We start from the raw sequence: 21,430 nt of genomic DNA on the forward strand, positions 1-21,430 counted from the left end.
AATGTGGTAGCTGCTGACTGTTTTGAGAATTGGGTAAACAAACCAGTGCCAGCTCAGGCTGGGAGGGGGGGGCTGTTGGTTTCCTCCCCCAGTAAAGATAGCACAAGAACAGCAAGCATGTCCCACTGGGCTCAGTGTCCTTGCTGAGGAAGCAGCAGTACAAGGTTACATGTCACTCTTGACACCCCAGTAAATAAGAATTGGCCAAATGACAGTTTTGATCTCTGATTATTCCAGTGCATCAGTCTCACTGCTTAATTTGTGTCTAACAGACATGATTACAGCAGGGTGGTTTTTTTTTGAATCTCAGCCCTATTCTTCTTACGCATTACTCTAGTAATTCAAGTTGCTTCCTTGGCAGAGAATTACAGATCATTATTGCATGTTCATGAGAAAAACTCCAGATAGAAAGAGGTCAACAGGTTGAACTTCACTTACTTTGGCATCATCAGCAGTTGCTACTGCTTGTATTTTATAATAAAAGTCTCTCCTGATGCTGGAAGGAAACAAAACAAAATAAAAAGAAAAACATACTCAGCTTTTATGTATTGATGACGCAGACATTTGTTTTCTCTTTGAAAAGAACAGCTCAGTACTTATTCAGGTATTTCTGATAGAAAATATCAACTTGCACAAGGCTTTACTGTTAAATGCGTGTTTTGGTTTTTACATTTAAAGTGATGTAAAAAATGCAGGTAAAATTCAGCTCTAATTAGGTTTCCCTTTGCCCCTTAAAATTGGTAATCATTATTGAATAGAAACAGATAGGGTTTTTTTCTCCTATTACCTGCAGCAGCCAAGGCTCTTTGTTAGGCTTCAGAGAAAGTGGCATTAAATTTCAGTTTGACAAGAATCCAATCTGTAGCTGGCTGCCTGAATACTGGTGCTGATGGTTAAATGATCAGTTGGTCTACAACTTATCACAGGCATGAGAATTTTACTTAGATGTAGCTACTGCAGAGACTGCCTAATTCAGAGGAAGATTACAGCTAGGATTGAGTTTTGTTTAACCTTAATCTTCCTAGGCAATATTTATTATTCTTATTGCACTACATCCTTGTTAGGAATTTCTGATCTCCCATTCCAAACCACTTAAGAGAAGTCTGTTTGTCACTCATTAAGCAGATGTAGAAAACCACACAAAATTTTTAATACCACAAGGCTATGCAAACAGCAGTGAAAAACAGTTACCATATTTTCCTCCGTAAGCAAGGCAAGTCCTTCCAATTAACATTTTAATTAGAAAATTCACTTACCATGAAGGTTTCTGCATTTTCTTAAAGGTTGTAAATCAGTCTCCTTACAAATTCTTCCACAGCATTTTTCACTGTGGTTCTATCAGAGATTACATACTCAGCAGCAAAGAGGGAGTTTGAGAGAATCATACTTGTAGCTCATATTTTACTCTCTTTACTTTAAAAGTTCAGGCAATCAGGCCTCTATTTCACCCATCACTTGTCCTTGGAGGCTACTGCAGCTTCAGGGAAAAAAACCAATTATCTACTGCCTGTGAAAAATCTAGTAGTTACCATTACGAAATAGTAAAATGACAAAGATACCTAATTTACACATATGGTTTTAAACTTCTTAGCTTAGTGCAATACTAAAATATATTGTCCAAAATCATTATATCCATCACGTACGATGACCCAGGTTATTGTACCCATTGGGTACAATGACACAGGTCAAAGGACTGTGATACCAAATGTAAATTCACAAACATTTATGTAGTATATCTGAGTCTGCATTAGAAATCAGCAACTGAAAAATCTAACTTTGTTTACTTTGTCACCAGTAATGGAATTACAGCACTGAGAAACACATTTCCTTCTTTAACACATTTAGCAAGCAGAATACTTTTGTCTCTAGGGCGAGAAGAGTTTAACATTCACAATGCTCAATCTTTTGCTTCTCTTCCTCTTGGTGCTCACAAGCATCACAGTCCCCTACAACAACAGCTAAGCCTCCCTCCACAGCTGCTTTTGGTAACTGCTTCAAAAAAGAAGCACTATGACTCTTTAATAGCACAAAAGAAATTTCAAAGGAATAGAAATAGCGAAGTCTAACCAAAGACAAACTTTTAACTGAAATTTTCTGACCAAACTAATCTTTACTCAACAACGCACAATTTCTGGAATATGTAGACACCTAAATTGCAAGTTCTTACTGCATATGCTGCAGGTAAAGTCATGCTGACCTCAACATAGTTTGATCTGTGATAAGAAGCACTGCAAGATGGCAGAAAAGGGGAAGAGCTTAAACCCTCTATTCATATACTCTGATAGTGTCCAGATATGTTATCACAGTCCAAGCTTTTCCAAATGACTCCAATGCATGGGTACAAACAATTCTTGCACCTTGAACATGGCCAAACTGCACCCCTCATCCTTAAAATGGGCATTAAAAAAGCCATGTACTTGCACAGATTTTGCAAAAAACAGTTGTGAAGATGGCATTCAATATATGCTAAAGTAGAGAGAAGAATCACACAGGATCAGCCAGGAATCAACCCTGGTGTAGGTACCTAGTGAAGAGCTTTTCCCTTCCCATTACACGAATCCTTGGCATGACAAGGTGCTGGCTATAGACCCCACAGCATGTGGGTTCTGCTTCCTGAGCTGTTATAGCACCCACAGTGCGATGGGGCTGAAGGAGGACTATGTGGAAAATAGTAAGTTATGGAAAAGATGCTATGCCATCCAGCAAACAACTGGCATGCATCATACCAGGTCAGCAGCATTGTGCATTGTCTCAGAAGTCAAGCATTACGTACACAAAATCGTAACCAAGCTGAGGCAGGAGACAAGGACAGAGAATCTAAGGGATATTGCCTCCACAGAAATCTCTAGGTGAGGCAGGGACACAGTCAACTGTGAATGTTGCTGCAAAAATTCAAGCTTGTGCTACAAGTATGATGGCACACTTTTCTCCCAGCCTTGAAGGAGCAAGTTTAGCATTGCCTAATACCTCTGTGCATTTCAGAAAGAACAAAAAACTTGGGATTGTGCATATTTGAGAAATGAAGCACAAGGTGGTATATAATTCACCCCAAGACTGAGTGAAGAAGAGGGAAATATAACAATTGATTGTGGACAAGGTTAGTGAATAATTCCATCATAAATTACATTTACACTGCATATTAAAATTAAATATTTGAAGGTTTTTTTTTTTTTTCGGACCATTAAAAAAGGACAGGAGGAATGAGGACAAAAGCTGGCTTTAAAACAGAATTTGACAGATTTATGACCAACACTATATGGTACACTTTAACCTCTGCAACAGAAAACCAAACTTGATGGCCCAGAAACATCTTTCAGTCCTAATTTTTAGCACTAAGTTTGTTGCTAGGAACTGGCTCTGTTGCTGAAGCACATTTCCAACAGTCTCTTTTTGAAAGTAACATCTGCCTAGAAGAGTCTGAAGAAAACCAAAATAGTGGAGTAAAAAAAAGACAAAGTGAGTAAATGCACCATGGGAGAATGGCTTTAAACTGAAACTGGGGAGATTTTGATTAGATATTAGGAAGTTCTTTACTGTAAGGGTGATGAGGCACTGGAACAGGTTTCCCAGAGACGTGGATACCCCAGTCCCTGGCAGTGTTCAAGGCCAGATTGGACAGTGCTTTCAGTAACCTGATCTAGTGGAAGGTGCCCCTGCTCATGGCAAGGGGTTGGACCTAGATGAGCTTTAAGGTCCCTTCCAACACAAACTGTTCAAGGATTCTATAGGTATTCAAAGCTCAAAGAGTTCTCATGCCTCACCAGCAGAAACTGCCTGCAGTACCTTTTTCGGGAGGCACACTGTAGTTCTTGTGGGAAGATGAGCCTGGCAGAGCAACCAAGAGCCAGTGTCCATTCCAAAGGTGATTAGCACTGCTGTACAAAATCCAGTTACTAGTATTGCACACATTAACTTACATTTATCTCCCTTTCATAATGGAATAACCTAAATATTTGTGGCAAATTTGCCTAGATAACCTTCTTTTCATTCCCTACCTAATTCAGAGAAGCATATACACAGTTTTTGTAAAATTAGGAGAGCAGATACTACCTGCAGAATAAACAAGGCACACCTTCACTTGACATACAGCAAAAAATCTGAAAATAAATGATCACTTCAGTGGCAATCACATGCAAAGATAATGATTAATCAAGACTTATACTATCTCACTGTCTCATCTTCCATTCATAAATGGAAGTTCTAACACAACACCACCATGAAATTTCATACTTACCACTTTATGTCAACTCAAGATAAAGCTTATATTGTGCTGGGCACCTGGCACTTCTTACAGACTTCTAAACAGAACTTTTTATTAGGATTAAAACTGGAAGGTTCTAACCAGAAATCCAACTTTTCTTCATTTCGTTATAGGCTGAGAAAGATCAAAACAAGCAATTAAGACATTTCTTTGCTTCATTAACAAATATATAAAGTTTTATTTTATTAGATTTGCTTTTCTGTATGTTAACATTATTGTATCAGTTATAATCCACATTCACAGCAGAAATTTTCTAATAGCATTTTGCAACACTAACTGCTGTATTAGAAATCCTTAAGAGATACTCATCTTTCGCTAGTCAGGTAACTTGAATAAAGTGCAAAACCACAATAAAATTTGACAGACATATACCCAGCTCATACTCGGGGGAAAATTAAGTTTGTAAGACCAGTAGATATGGATTCACTGCACACAACAATGTGACCTGAAGACATCAGTTTTCAAGTTTTCCCATTACCAGACATTGATTACAATGAGTTATTTCCATTTGCTCTTAAGGGCAACAAAACCAAAGGACAATAAGGTCAGAAATTAAACAAAACATATCAGCCAGACTACCTGAAGCTTAGCCCTGTACTTGGTACCTTTTGCCCAATAAAGGTTTTAGGAAGAACTGATGAACAGGAACAGTTCATTTCTTGATGGCTTCTTTGATTTTAACTTCAAGGATCAATTACTAGGACATAACACAGCACCTTTCTTGGGACCCAACTCATGAAGGGCTTTCATTTATTTATTTTATTACTATACTCGCAGACATAAACATAGTATCATTCAACTAGTGATTCCCAATGCTAGATACTGACTCTCCTAAACCACAAAGATAATAAAGCCTCTAAATTTTACTGGAATTAAGTCCAACTCACGAAGCATAATCCAAGGTATCATATCTCCCTTTTCAGGCACTGGTGCAGTCTTCCCTGCACTCTTTTCAAGACAAATGAAATACCAGAAACTCCAGGTGCCTTTCCCTTTCTTCTACATGAGTAATTAGTTTTCATGAAGCCCTTGGGTGCTATGACTTAACATCATCTGCAATGAAGACTACTCAGCCTTTTTACTTACAGAATTCAATGACGCAAACTAAATACTGCTCAAATGTAGTCAGACTACCTCTTTAATAGCTGCTAACATTGCTTCTCTTCTACCACTTTCCAAGAAATGAGTTTAGCATGACAAGCTTTAATAAATAACAAACTTTTAGCCATAAGTTGTATATGCATCCCTTTGTCATGTTACTAAGCTCAATTTGCTGGTAAACACAAGAGACCGTCAACACAAAAAACTGCCTCCACAGCAAGCTTTAAGGACCATGACCTATTTACAGCTTCGTGTAACTGAGAAATCCACAACATACATTCCCAAGAATTCATTTTTACATAATTTTCTCCTTCACATTGTTACTTCACTACAGCCAGTGCTTTCATCAAGGAAACACTTCCATGCAGATACACAGAAGAACAACCAGTGCCATTCTGGAGCACTGCAGATCACGTTTTCCCCTTTTGGATCATTTAAGCAGATAACCAAATTCAAAGACCCATCTGTACTCTGGATAAGGCACTTGACCCAAATGAGCCATACAGCACCAGGCCAGTGAGTGAAAAAAGTCTGCATGCAACTTTTCATCATTTATACCTAAACAAGGAATAGTTCCGTAACAATTGTGCTCTTTCAGTCTGAAGTCATCTTCTTGCAACAGCTTGCGCAGATTTTATGAACTGCTTCACATTCTTCCCTAAACTTACTAGTTATAGCCACATAAATATTTTGAAAGTTTTCAGAAGTTTATTATAAGAAAGATCCTATTCAAGGTAAACTCAAGGTGCACTTCAAAGGGGCATGCAAGAAACTCATTAGAACTTGTGAAATATTACCATGAAATCACAATAATAAAATTTTAATATGCCCATCATCAGTTCTTAACCATCTACACTGGGAAGTCTTGTCAATCTAGGTCTCAGATGATTTCATTCCCTGAAAAAAAGTTGCCCTATGGCATGCATAGTATAGACATCACTAGTGCTACCTGGAAGAGTTCTATCTTCTCTCCTCCTCCCAAAAGGGTACCAATACAAAACAGGATTATCATAATATTTTTAATAAATTCACCCTCTGCTGTATATATTTTAAGTTATCCTCTGCTCAAAACCTGTGAACAGTCTAGGAGTAAAAACCTGTAAACTCATCACCAACAGAAAATTAATAAAGCGAGGTTTGGTTTCTACCAAAACGAAAAGTATGTATCACTTCTGGGGCATTTTATTATTTTGTCAAGGACATTAATGGAATCTGGTATTCTGGTCTAGTATTAGGTCAAGAGTCAAAAAACTCAGTTTTAAGGAAAATCCCTCATTTGGACTGCCAGTAACATTAAGCACCAGAGTAATTTTCATTTTTCCATTTAATGACTGTTCTGCAGTTCCAAAAAGATGAGTTATGCATCTTTGTTCACATACAAAAAGACAGTCTAACAGATGTAAACTATTTATTGAATATTTGCCACCAATATTGTTAAATACATAATCTTGCAGTTTTCCGCTTTCAAGTTAAAATGTCAGAAACAGAACACCAAATATTTACAATTCTTATAAGGAATGTTACATAATGACACATTAAGGCGTAAATTCTTTTGGCTTATAATTCTGAAAAGAATGATAATAGCAAAAAGTGATGCAAAATCTTCATTGTGAGATTATGATTAAGCTACAATGTTTTACAAAAATATGGTGTAAGATGGCAATAATCCCATTCAAAATCCTGCATTAGGCCCCTCAAGAGGGGCTGATAATTTATACAGTCAAAACTTTAAAATTTACATATAAAGGTACCCTAGCCACCATTTAAAAGTACAACTCTAAACATATACAGTTTTCAGGCCACAGTTTTGAAGGTCTGGAGTATCAAGTTGGTTTGATGAATTAGTCGGTTGGCACTTACAAACACATTTATTGCCCTGTTAAAAGAGAAAGACATTGCTTCAGACATTTTTGTAAACACCTCCTTTAACAGAATAGAATCATAGAATAGTTAGTGTAGACCTTAAGATCATCTAGCTCTAACCCCCCCGCCATGCGCAGGGACACCTCGCACTAAACCATGTCACCCAAGGCTCTGTCCAGCCTGGCCTTGAACACCACCAGGGATGGAGCATTCACAACTTCCTTGGGCAACCCATTCCAGTGCATCAACACCCTTACAGTAAATAACTTCTTCCTCATATACAATCTAAACTTCCCCCGCTTAAGTGTTAACCCATTACCCATTATCACTACAGTCCCTAATGAAAAGTTCTTCCTCAGCATCCCTGTAGGCCCCCTTCAGATACTGGAAGGCTGCTATGAGGTCTCCACGCAGCCTTCTCTTCTCCAGGCTGAACAGCCCCAACTTTCTCAGCCGATATTCATACAGGAGGTGCTCCAGTCCCCTGATCATCCTCGTGGCCCTCCTCTGGACTTGTTCCAACAGATCCATGTCCTTTTTATGTTGAGGACACCAGAACTGCACGCAACACTCCAAGTGAGGTCTCACGAGAGCAGAGTAGAGGGGCAGGATCACCTCCTTTGACCTGCTGGTCACGTTCCTTTTGATGCAGCCCAGGATACGGTTGGCTTTCTGGGCTGCAAGCACACACTGAAGCTGGCTCATGTTCATTTTGTCATTGACCAACACCCCCAAGTCAAATGCATCATTAAGTTTGGACAAATACGTATACTGGCATCTAGGCTCTGCAAATAGGAAGCATATTGATGTTTTATCACATCATGATCTACCTAAAGCTTACTGCTGGCAGACTTATGTGCATTGTTAATTTTAGAAAGACTGTTTATTGGCTAGAACTTAAAGACTGGCTCTCAACCATTATTGACATCTCAATCATTTAATTCTGGGGTTTTAGCTAAGAATGGAGCAGATGATCTTTAAACACCTGTTCTTTCAAAGCTGAACACCTCATCCCCTAGTAATATCAGAATTTGCAACTCTTCCCTCAAGAAAGCAAGCATGCATATGGAAGCAACATACTCTTTTAGATTTTTTTTGTTAAGAAAGAGGTGTGGAGTCACTTTTACAGCTCAGTAATGACATCTGTGAGCATGACTTTTATTTAGTGCTAATATCTTGTGGGAGCAGAGCAACTTCAATGTGCAGTTCAGATTTAAATTACTTCGGATTCCACAAGGATATGAAATACAAGCCCTACCTGGGATTTCTTGCAATATTGATACCTATCACTTTAAGCTTATGCCTACAATGCACAGCACAGCATTCAGTTCATATAGGGCTAAATAAAACTGGTCTCAGTATGGTTGGGGCACATGCATAACACATCCATCCCTTTCTCCACTTTTTCAGTCAAAGTTTTCTAATCAACTGAGATTGTTTAGATCAAGTTCATGTGTAAACTTATACATCCGTTCGGTAATCATAAAGGTACCAGAAAGAAATTTAGACCTTGGCATCATAATCAAGTTCAGCCCTGATTTTGTTAACAATAAGAAAAAAAAAAGAAAAAGGAAAATAATGCTTTGACAGGAGCAAGGTAGTGCTCACAGCTGGTCTCAAGACTTCTCTCTCCTTTAGTAATGCACCATTCCCTGGGTGCTCTTAGCCAAGCTCAACAAGACTGAACATGAAAGTAAGTCCAACCCAAACCATTCTATGCATCTATGATCTTTAAAACAGCAGCACATAGAACACTCTGGTACCACAGAAATCTGGGGGGGGGGGGGGGGAAATATGCTCATCCTAAACAAGACACTAGAGTGAAACACATAAGAACAGGAGTTTCAAAACCCAGGGGAAAGACCTGAAAAAACCCTCAGTTTGAAGGCTAAAACGTGCAAATGAAAAGATTAATCAGTTGATTCCAAATACTGTGAAGCACTATAATGAGCTATAAAGGACAATACAAGTGTAAATCAAGGAAAACACTGCACAGATACTTAGTTCTTACAAATGGTATTTAAAAAAAAAAAAAAAGTTTTTCGATAATTCAATACATAAGTTTTTGTCCTTATATATACAAAGAAAAACCACACAAGGCCATGAAATTTAACTTGATATATTCAAGTTCAAAGCTAATACTGAACTTGGGTGCTGTATGGTGGTGCATTTAACAAACTTCCCTTTCCTTAAAGGCATTACAAAAGGAATAAAAGGTTTTTAAAGCAGACATGATGGTCTGTGGACACAGGTGAGAAAAAAAAATTAGGGAAGTTCTTAAGAAGGCAGCTTATGCCTCACAGATTGTTCTATTTTCCCGTTAGCCAACAAGGCTTTTAATTATGTAAAATGTTAGTACAAAAACATACTTACTTTCCATCTTTAAAATACGTTTTCAGAGTATCACTGAAACTTTTGGAGTATTTTACAAACTCTTTCTTTTGGTGCTCAAGCGCCTAAGAAAACAGAAGCACGAGGAGCAGTCTTAGTTCACATGTTGTGGAGTACAGTGAGAATCTTGAGGTTAAACTGGCAAGAAAATTGGCTAACATTATGCTAGGTATAGAAATTTTATTTTCTTACAAAAAACATAATGAGAAATTATCCTTTTACTATTACACTACCAGGACCTATCATACAATACTTTAACAGGATTGTTATGCCTTTGACCATTTAAGCTCTCCTATTCATCCTGTAATCAAAAGGATACACTTCCTCTTATGCTATTACAAAATATTGTGTAAAAGGAGTGACTGCACATACCCGCCGATTCTGGTATTGGTATTTCTTGAAGACATTATTTACTGTGTCAAGAAGTTCCTTTATTGCACTCGCGATGTCCCTATTTGGCAACAGAAAGATAGTTGTAATATTCTTAAGCTATCCTATTTAAATGTCAGAATTTAATCTCCTAGTAGCCAAATACTTTCAACAGTCTACAAAACAAGAGTCAGACAGGATGTAGCAAGACCAAATGCAAAGATGTCCTCCCAGTAGGGGGAGGGCAAGAAGGGGAGTGGGTGAGTGAACGAGCTGTCTGGATGGGTTTAAACCATGGCACCAGTGAAACACAAATTCAAATGAGGAATCAGCAAATGAAACTCAGTCTAGTAATGTGCAGCTCCCATCAAAAATCCTCAACTCTCTCTTTATCCTTGCTTTATAAACGAGGATCATGCTCTTTTCCAATGGGAACAGTGTTGCTAGCATCTCCTACGGCATTTGAATGTTCAAACCCAAATGAAAAATTTTACGCCACTATCTGCAGAAAAATACATAATATGGTACTTACTTGATTGTCTGAAGAAACCTCACCCTGTCATTGATCTCATCAGGAATCTTACTAAGAATCTGTTTAAGTGCTCGTGCCTTTTCATTAAGATCTTGGAATTCTGGTTCTGGTCTTTCAATCATATACTCTAACAAGAACAACATTAAAAAGACTATTATTCTTCCTCAAGTATCTAGTGACACTAGAAGCACTACTTCACAAAATGCAGCAAGTATTGCCAAGTTACATTTGAAGGTGAACAGCTCAGAAAGAGTCATGATCAGTAAACTGCAGTGAATACACACTGCATCAGCAGAAACACAGTGCAACAATAATCTTTATTACTGAAGTTGGAAAGAGTCCATCTTATTTTAATTGAGACACTGAAGACACTAATCAAATGTAGCATTAAGGTAACTTACTAAAGCCTACTGTATACTCCCCTTCTCTGACAGTGTAATTAATGCTTTGAATATGAAGCAAAGTGAATATTAAACTCCATATAAGATTTTTTCCCATTTGTTAATATTGAAAAAGGTGAATTATGCACCCACATACATACAGTTCCAAATACTTGTTTTCCTTCTTTCTCTTATTAGTCAAGCATGTTTTTTTAAGGAGATTAAGCTTCTTCAAAAGAGTTATTCAGAAAATACGAATATTCTACTACCATGCCGAAATAAAGTCCATGAAGAAACAAATAACCTCTTCTGAAAATAGGCATGGAGAAAGGTACGTTCCTTATTAATAGTGTAATTAAAAATACACTTATTCAACATAAGAGATATTACCTTCTACATCATCAGCTGCCATACGCAGAAGAGACTCTGTGAAGTTCACATCCACACTTTTTTTCTCTAAGATTTTCATAATGATGTCTTGTGTAAGCCCTGGATTTTCTTTTTCAGCCTATATGGCAAAGAAAAATTTTATTCTTAAATATGCAATACCTGAATATTGCAAGCACAAAGGAAGACTTTCATGTAAGTTGCTTCCTATACTGAAAGAGTTTGCTAAAAACTTTTCCAATGGCTAAGACTAGCAAATTATTTTGAAAACCATTCTTTCACTACATCTATTTTCTTTGATTATATCAGTGATTTTGTACAAACAACTTTTCCAATAAGACTTTCCACTCATTTCAATTTGAGTAATGAAGTTTTTCATGGAATTCTGTATTCTATTTTATTTGCATAAACACTGAGCTTTGAGACAAATACATTGTATCCACTGGGAATTAATTCAAACACAGGTGCTACTCCCCCATCTCCCACATGTTCTATAAATGTGCCACTTATGAATCATATCATATGCTCAAACATCATCTTGGAATTGCTTGGGATTTTTTTTAATCAACCAAACAAAAAAATCCCCAGCCTTCTGACTGACAACACAGCTAAGTAAAGCTAACCTAGACTAGCTGTGCTGCTATCAAAAAGCTTTGCTGTGTTGAATGAGGGTGTGAGTTTTTTTCAGCTACTGCTACTATTTCTACCAATATCTCAGTTTTTAAAGTATTTGAATTCAGTATAGTTCCCTACCACCTGCTGTAAAAGCATTTAGCTTTTATGAGCTCTCCTTGAGACTAAAGACTGTCTAGGTAGCCTTAAACCTAAGTGTAGAAACAGGAAAATGTTATTTAGCTGCACGGGTCACATGTTAAGGTATGTCATCTCTACAGTTATTGTTGTTTAAAGATTTTCAAAAGATCACTACTTCAATAAAGTAATATAAAGGAATATCTGTGGTTTTATTCTCTAGGAATATAAACAGAAAAGCTAGAAGACTCTTTTTTCCATTTACTGCTGGGTATAAATAAATACATTCAATTTATCTTTATCAATTAAAAAAAAAACAAAAAAAAATGAAAAAAACCAAACCCCTTACCCATCACTCTGTAAAACATTTTCAAGGTCTACTACCTGCTTGTTTCTCAAAACACCTATCTATTCTACATAATCTTACATTTAGACTAAGTTTATCGTCTTTAATTCCACATTTAAGTTTTTGTACAACATGGAGAAGGCAGGTTTTTATTTGTTTTAAATTGCTCAGTGTTTGTATCATTCAGATTTCTACTTGTACATTGCGGATATCTCAAACTTACAGTCCATGCAACTGTCCACTTTATTTTTATGACTACGGCATCAAGGATGCAGCCTTCTAACACAAAGACACAAGGAAACAAGACAGCTGAATATGTAGCTTCGTATGTGGTTTACTTTTTAAATAATTATTCTTCAATACAAGTTACTTCTCACCTTAATAAAAGCTGCTCTCAGTGTCTGAGCTGCCGATAGATTTACTCTTTCTAGCTGCAATAAAAGTTTAGAGTTATTATAAATTCTAATGTTATCAGAACAAAATAAATCAAGTATTCATGCCTTCCCTTACATATCATCATGGAAAAGGGAACTGACATGCATTCAAATTACTGGTCTCATTTGAGGGAGAGATATTATAAAATTAATCCCAAATAATAGAATTCCCCCCTAAATAAACCAAAAATGTCAATGGGAGAGTTTTGCATTTATCCAGTCTACAGCAGAAGTCTGACAGAAGCTTTTGAGAACATCCTGACAACCTCGGATACTCACAAAAATCCAAATATCCTATTAAGTTAGCAGTGAAATTAAAATGTATTAAGCTGTTTACAGGTGCATGCTCAATTGCATGTTACTTCCTCCACAGAACACCAGACCTAGCATTTTTGTGACAATCCTCCGTAAAAGGTAAGAAAAAAGATCAGGGCCAAACAATGAACAGAAAGAAGATGGTGTTAGATAAAGCTTTCCAATCAAGATGAGCAACCCAGTATTGTGGTCACATTTCCCAGTGTGAAGGGGATTCTTACATTCTAAAGGAAAGTGTAGCTTACCTCATTAAAGACAGGGTACATAACAGCATAGAGAGGCATGGAAACCATAGAAGTGGTCTCTGCTTCATTCTTCATCTCTTCCATTGTCATCCTCATTCAAAGACCCACTTCCCAAGGAAAACACTACAGAAGCAAAAAACTCCTCATTCACTGAAATGTTTCTTCTTTCTCCTCGCGGTGCCAGAATACTCGAAGAACTTAAAAAATAAATTGTCCTTAGGTTGTGCAAGAAAAAAAAAACAAACACACAGTTATGAATGCTCATGACTGAAAGGTTCTAAAAATGAAAAAGGACAGAACAGCATTAGTTTGTTACTGCCTCGAAACTAGAAATTACTTATGACATGAGTTAATATGGAATGACTACTTCATGTAACTTCAAAACCTTAAAGTTCTTATGAAATTAATTTTCCTGAAAGAAGTGATTTTATTTGATATGCATTACAAAAATCTTGCCACCACTCATGAGCAGCAGCATCAGGTTCCTAACAATTCACATACAGAAAAAGCTTGAAAAGCACTACATGCTATAAACCCAAACCTCATACAGATGCATTATGACAATTAACATGAAAACTATCTATAAATACTCCATATTTTTGCATATGCAACAAGCTCTGATTCTGCTGGGGATCAGTGCCTACTTTCTACCTATTTAAATTCTGAATACTACTTTGGTTTTATACAAGTGAAAGTCTTCAGTCGTGTTTCCACTGAGGTTGTATTGACAGCTGTATTAGCTCCATGGAAAATTATTATTCCACTAACTGAACCTAGGTTTTAGAAGTTCTCCACCCAGCCCAACTCACCATATCCGACATGGAGCAATCATTGCTCAGGCCCAGATATTATTTGGAAAAGCAAAAAGGTCACCCTACAGTTCATAAGAAATGTTTGTTACAGCCTACATTTTTCCATTCATAAGATTCTTTTAAAATGTTTTATATAACATAATTGAGTTTAAAGACCTGAAGTCCAAGCTAGGAATAAACATTATATTTCCTTACAGTATTTAACGGACTAGATAAGTTTGGGGGGTTTCTAGCTAACAAGGTTCAGATATCAGGCATTTGTATGTTCAGGTATTGATTTTATTGATATTTTAGTAAGAACTGAAAAAAGTGACATATCTAAGAAGTAGCAGAAGCTACCACAGTGATCAATGTAACTACCCAGTAGTTTGAAGAAGCTAAAAAATGCCAAGATTGTCTCTTCAAGCTACATTCCTCATTATGCTCTGCACTGGCTAAGAATCTGCAGGTTGTTTAAACAGAAGAAAAGGTATTCTTTTTTTTTGCCCAAGGTAGGTTATATATACCAGTTTAGCAATAATTATACAAGTGAAATTTTTTACTGATCACAGTAAGCACAGAGAAGAACTTGGATAACTACAAATACCTTGAATGTGTCATCACAACATGTGATTAGGAAGCCTGAATGTACCCAAAGGTGAGAAATCAAGTGAAGAACTGGTCACATAACAGAAACAGCCAACAGTTAAAAAACTATCTGAAGTTAAATTTAACATGACTATAGTTACAAGCAGTAGGTTTTTATAAAAAAGTCTCCTGACATAGACTATTTATTGCAAAATCTCATTTTTGTTTCTCTTACTGTTCCAACCTTTCAACACTACATACATGAGCAGATTCCTACAGCCACAGAACACAATTACCAAGATTTTAAAAAGGGGCTGTATAGATAAAACGTGCCCACACGGATGGATTTGCAAAAATTAGCACTCCCCAATTTCCATCAGCTACCTGCAGACATTTTATGGCTGTCAAGAACATGGAAGATTATAAAAGAATATTCGTAATTCCTCAAAAAGTTGACTCTCTCTCAAGAACGTGTTTCAGACTTATATAAATTCATGCAAGGTCTACTCACATTGGGGGGGGAGGGGAAACTTGTCTGAACAAGTTTTCACTCACAACTGCAAGTACAAGCTGTCCCATTTATTATACATGCACAGTCTCTGCTCTTAAGACTCTGGCATGTAAGGGGCAGGGTGGAAGAGCTGTTTGTTTTACTGTTTAATTCTGCATTTCTGGAAGTTCAGTAAAAATATATACTTACTCAAGATACTACACTAACAAACACCACTGATGATTGCATTCACAGATTTAATTTACTGCATGTTTTTATCTACAGAACTGCAATCTCAGAAAAAGTTTTATAAATAGTTAAGAGATCATTGAACATTGCTCTAGTCTACCCAAAAGATTTTTTATCATAGGAGGAAGGGCAAAAAAGGACAAAATAATCATTAGATATAATTACTTTGTTCTTATGGTTTATCAGTATCCACAGAGGAAATGAAATACTAAGTGAAATGATGGATTTTTATGATGATGAAAACCTATTACACTGTGGACTCCCATGAAGAGCTCATTTTCTCCTGAAGAGCTGTAAGCTGTTGTTACTAATCCATGATACAGTTAGCTCCCTGCCCATATAAAAAATATTATACACCATCTATCACCTCTTTAGCAGACACTGACACTCTTCAAACAAAACACAAAATTTTGGATTTATAATAACACAAAGGACGCAAGTGTTGTGACTGAATAGGTAGAATTAAATATACATGCACACAAGAAACACGTACAAGCATCAAATACTTTTGATGCCAGCATATAAAAATATATTCAATATATCACACTGGTTGTTCATTATTCCAGAAATCTTCCCATTTTCCAGAAGATACCCTAGGTAGTGTCATGGTGTCATGCAAGTATGTGACTATTAACATTGCCACGCTATTTGTCTTTGCAGCCAGATATAAACTGGATACACTGCAAATCCCAAACCCATTTATTTGCATTACAGAAAGAGTTTGACATAACTGCACTAAACTACATGCATATACCTTTGAAGAAGGTCTCAATACTGATTATGGATCCAATCTCCATGAAAACTGAAATTTCCATTCTATTATTTAGATAGATTATATCAATTATCAGGAGTCCACTAGCCTTCAGAATGGCCTAACTAAAGCCAAAGTTCAACATGTCTTATCATGCAGCAACCAGAAGATTTCAGTGTTTCTTTTGGTATGTGATCAAAAGCAGTCAGCTGCATAGCTGCCAAAGTTTATGACAACACTGTCTTCTAAAAGCTTAACTTCAGTTCACTATAATCTCAAGTGTTCTTCATTTGCAATGAGTTTACCATCGTTTCATCTGACAATTGGGTTGTTGGGGTTTTAACATTCTCAAAAAAAGATGGAAGAAGAACACCTGATCTATTAGAACAGCACATTATCATGCTGTTCAGAAAATCCTGGCAAAATGTAAGATGCAAAAAAGGTGTTATTGCACCGGTAAACTTGTTAATCGGTCGGGGGTAAGGGGTAAAACAAGTGAGACAGGGAGATTCTCCAAATCAGAACATAAGAGGATACTGCTAAACGTTAATCTGCATGCAAGCCTATCTTTTTTTGTTACAATGATCCCATAGATTCAAATTGTGTATATGTGATTAGAACCATACTTTATGCTACATCAGATGAAATCAACCATTGGAAAGCATGTACAAGAGGTACAGGGAATTTAAAGTGCATCTAAATTAGAAAACTATGCTTAAGGTGCCAGTTAATATAATCCTGGCTGCTCAGTCTTAAAACACCAAACACACCAAGGTTGGATTCCGAGAGATGTACTAACATGAAGAATTTATTCTCACTGTCTTTGTAAATCTTACATTCTACCCCTTAAGCTCCAGCACTAGAATATTATCCCAACTATTCAGCAACCACCAAGAGAACCGGTACGCTTTAGATGAGGAATTAGTTCGGAAGAATTCTGTGATAGATCTATTCCCCCATATCCATCCAATGACATTTTATTGCATTCAACTGAACTTTATAGGGAAAAAACCCTACAAAAGATAAGCTTCCTGTAAGCCAAAAAAGGTTAACAGCAAAAACCACCATACTTACCAAAACGTAGAACTATTGATATATTTAAGATGGTAATTTGCTTTCTCTAACCTTTGTCATTTACTTTTGGTGTGCATCAAGTAGCAGAACTGCAGAACTACTTAGTAAGAATATAACAAGCATAGTATAACTACAGAGGGCAGTAGTCTTCCCCAGAGCCACATGTGCTCATTGGTCAGTGTGAAAACAAGCAAGTTATCCACCAAAGAAAGGTGGATTGTTTAGCACTATCTTTTGAAGCAGTGTTTAAGGAGAGCAGAGTCTCATGATTACAACTTCTTAAGAGTTTTAACATATCACACACATTAGGTATAAACTGGCAGGATTTCAATCTTTAGTTACATCATCAGCTGATCTACCTTCACACTGATGTTGTTTCTATTCCCTTCTCCAGGCACCACCTTAGATCTCAAAAGCTTTAAGAGCGTACACATTAATATGCTTTTTTTAGGAAAATACTTAAGAGGAAGAAGGCCCAAGGCAATCATTTACCAGAATGTTTTTTAAATGGCTGGCTTCTAGCAAAAACTACAGCTCTATTCCTGGTAGAAAAGGCTATCCTTCCTGCAAAGAAGTTTTGCTCCTCTTTTTGCACTGAGGATTCAAAAGGAGGTTTTACCTTTAAACTGATCTGACACCCATGTTACCAGAAGAAACTATTTTAAGTTAAGGAGGAAAGAGCAGGGGAAGGGAAACAGCAGCATGAATTCAATCCTGAATTCAGAATCAAAGAGCTTGGCTCCTATTTTTACGGCCAATGTGCATGGGAGGAGAGAGTTTAGGTAATTTATTAATTGCAGCTGCAAATTTTACAAAGAAAAATAGTTGCAAAGTATGCAGTTTTATCTCTGTCCATACCCTACTACGCATAGCTTGGTAACTAAGTTTCCCTTATTAATGGTCACTTAGAAGACATTTAAAAACCATCCCACTCTTTTTCCTTGTCAGACAGTAACTTACCTACCAGCACTGTATTTCAGTTATAGTTTGTAATTATTTCCCACTGCATAACCTTATGGTATGAAGCTTCATATACAGAACTATGCTTTTTAAAACTGAAGTGACTTCATGCCAGGATGGCTGCATTGATCTGAACTGGCATATAGATCACCTGTTGCAATAACAACCTCCATATTTTAAAAATCAGTAACAAGAAACTTTTTTCTTAAAAGTATTCTACTACTCTGATCCCATACTTTACTATCATACCAAGCAGTTTCACTGAAGTTAATAAAAAGAATGTTACCAGAAAAATATCATTGAAGTTTTAAATAGATATGCATTTTTCAAACATCTTCACACACATAATAGCCACTTACAGTTGAGTTCACTCTCACAAAGCATAACTGCTAATGCATTTTATTATTGTAAGAACAATTTGTATGACTAATTCAAAAATCACACAAGCTTGCAATAAACCCAAGATATCTATTTTTAGAATCATGCTAACTTAAAAAAAATCCAAGCCTACTCTGAAGTCAGACTTAAAATTAGTTCATTTTTTTTTTTGCTATGTTGAACTTTTATTTTGAAGTGATTTAGGCTGCACTAATAACACCCAGCTTTTGGGTCTGCCTACCACATGAGAAACTATCACCTCCTGGACTGCACCCCAACTACACTGGGTAGCTACATTCCAATTATGACATCGTATAACTGAAACAGGTTCTGGTTCTTGGCATATATAATTATAACAGTATATCCCTGGTGGTTTTTTTTTTTTCCTTTTTGGGACTGTGAAAGTAAAGCTATCACCCCACCAAACACTAACAGTTTTAATAAAGCCACAGTTTCAAACATAAAAATACATCCCAACAAGTAAACAAACACCAGAGAACAATTAGTCCTTCTGATAAGTGAATCAGCAGAAACCTAGCCCAAGGTTTCAGCCATCCACCTGCGCCCCAGTATGTGTAATCTATGGAAAATTAACCAACCCAACTCACCAGTTAAGTCAGCAACTTAATAGGACTTAAGTCTCCCCAGACAGTTGGGTTACCAGGAGGAAGATAGCCCAGAATACCTGATGTCCCTGCCCGGTAGTTTCGCTTTCTGCTGCGGAGCGCGGCGGCCCTGGAGCCGCCAAGTTTACGGGAATGACCTACGATGCCTTTTTCTCCCCCCACCTGAGGAGGCACCAACCGCGCCTCTGGCACTTGCCGCAGCCACCTGACATCGCTCCGTTCCGGCATGAGGACGAGCTAAAAATAATACACATCCGGGCCTACGCTGCCCGGGCCCAGGCGTCGCCCCTGGCCGCCCTCTCGAGACCCGCCAGGCAGCGCGGGACGGCCAGGCCGAGGAGGCTCAACCCGGCCAGCTCCCCCATACCCCGTAAAGAGAACCCAAAAGCACCCATGGCGCCGGGGAAGGGATTGCCGCGAGAAGGGCAGGAAGAAGGACAAGCCTTCAACCCGCTGCGCCCCCGCCCTGGGGCCAGAAGAAACGGGTAGCACACCCGGCAGGGCCGAACCCGCTCCATGTCAGGGCGAGGAAGGGCACCCTCTCCCCCGTCCTTTGCACATGGAGAGGGCCGAGGCCACACTCACCTGCGGCGGGACCTACCGGCGCCCCCATCCCCAGCCCGCGCTGTCCTCCGCCCACCTCCCTAAGCCTGGCCCAGCTACTGGGAAGAGTTTTAATGCTTCTAACGCGGCGGAGCCCTAAAGGGCGAGCCAGGCCACGCGCGCGCACACCCGCAGACCCACCACCCCCCAAACGCGCTCGCTGCCCCGCGAGTCCGCACCGAGAACAGAAGGACAGTGGCGAGAGTACAGTACAGCACCTCACCTCCCCCCAGCCCACAGAGCCCTCGAAGCTCTCGAGCGAGCTCCACCGCCACACCGGAAGCACAAGCGAAGAGGAAGCGTCCGTGGCTGTTACCACACACCAGGCGTTGTCCGGAAACAACCGGTGGCTGCTGGGGCCCCTGGGATGTGTAGTCCACTCCTAGCGACCACAAGCCCCACAATGCTACGCGGCATCGAGGCGGAGGCGGAGACAGGCGGGGAGAAGGCGGTGGAGGCTGCCAATCGGACCGTGAAGCAGGCAAGAGGGAAGCGGAGGGGGGGGGGGAGGGAGGCGGAGCTTGTGCGGGGTGTTGAGACTATCCGGGCGGTGGCAGCGGCGGCACACCCGCGGCGGATCGCGGGGCGGCGGGAGTTGCAGCGGGGCAGTGGGCAGCGGGCGGGGGTGTGGTGGCTGTCACTCGGCTGGTGAGTGAGCGCGTTTCCCTGCCGCTGCGGCTATGTGTGCTGGGTGGTGGCGGTTCTGGTTTATTACTTGAGCGCAGCTTTCTGCTGCTCCGTTTCGGCGCGCTTGTCGGGCTGGAGGTGGCAGCTGCGCGGAGGAGGTCCTGTGATGGAGCGTGAGGGGGCTGTTGGCCATTAACGGTGGCCCGAGTCGGGTTCGCGCCGCGCAGGGGCTGTCGCGGGGGTGTTCTCTTAGCGCCTGAAGGGAGGGCGGCTTCGCCGCTGCGGCTGGGAGTGGGGGCTTTTGGGAACCGAGATGCCTTCACGCCGGTGGGAGAACTTCGGGCAGGCAAAACAGAGCTCGGAACACCTGCAGGTGCTCCGTCATCCATCGTCTCTTCTGTCTGCCGGCAGCGACGGGGAGGAGGCGGCTGCCGCCTCCGCGGAGCCGCGCCGCCCCCAGCCCCGCTCGCCGGCGGCCGCGCCTGAGCGGGAGCACTCGGTTTTCGAGTTAGTCTGTGGTGAGTGCTGTAGTGGGAGTTCTAAAAACCCGGCAGTGGTGGATGGGGGATGCCGGGCACGTCTTCGTGGCTTTTCTGGTCCCTTTCTACCCGCGACCGTGATTTTGTGGGGTTTCTCTCGCGTGTGGCACGCTTGTCTGCTAGCTTGCTCGGTGATCTGCAGGATGCATGCGTGTGCGGAGCGTTTGCTCTTTGGGGTTTTGGAAAAATAAAGTTGAGTTTACTTAATTTTTGAGGTAACTGTGTTACCGGTGAGCTTTCAGATTCGAAGTTTTAAGTTATATTTAAATTAGTTCAGTTGTTAAAGTGTTAACTCAGTTTTGGATTTGTATCTGTGTTAAAACTCGTTTCTTTTTTGAAATACTGAAAAGTGCTACCTAAACTGAAGACGCACAAATTCC

At 39.3% G+C, this 21,430-nt stretch overlaps 1 protein-coding gene across 3 annotated transcripts; it reads right to left on the reverse strand.

The window, feature by feature from the left end:
* Positions 1-6,753: 6,753 nt before the first annotated feature.
* On the reverse strand, positions 6,754-20,288 carry PDCD10 (programmed cell death 10). Of its 3 annotated transcripts, none has more exons than XM_061371683.1 (8): positions 20,208-20,288; positions 13,375-13,589; positions 12,758-12,811; positions 11,288-11,405; positions 10,518-10,644; positions 9,989-10,067; positions 9,599-9,681; positions 6,754-7,238 (listed from the first exon to the last, which is right to left on the reverse strand). In XM_061371683.1, the coding sequence occupies exons 2-8, from the start codon at positions 13,468-13,470 to the stop codon at positions 7,157-7,159; spliced, it is 639 nt and encodes a 212-aa protein (XP_061227667.1). In that variant the 5' UTR covers positions 13,471-13,589; positions 20,208-20,288; the 3' UTR covers positions 6,754-7,156. The 3 variants fall into 3 exon arrangements, with proteins under 3 accessions (XP_061227667.1, XP_061227666.1, XP_061227665.1); XM_061371682.1 differs by having other exon boundaries at positions 20,108-20,245; XM_061371681.1 differs by lacking the exon at positions 20,208-20,288 and adding an exon at positions 19,867-20,013.
* Positions 20,289-21,430: the final 1,142 nt, after the last annotated feature.

Source organism: Neopsephotus bourkii, unplaced genomic scaffold (assembly GCF_033783945.1).
Source record: "Neopsephotus bourkii isolate Nb327-2 ecotype Australia unplaced genomic scaffold, CSIRO-AGI_Nbou_v1 NB_1574, whole genome shotgun sequence".
Classification (NCBI taxonomy): domain Eukaryota; kingdom Metazoa; phylum Chordata; class Aves; order Psittaciformes; family Psittacidae; genus Neopsephotus; species Neopsephotus bourkii.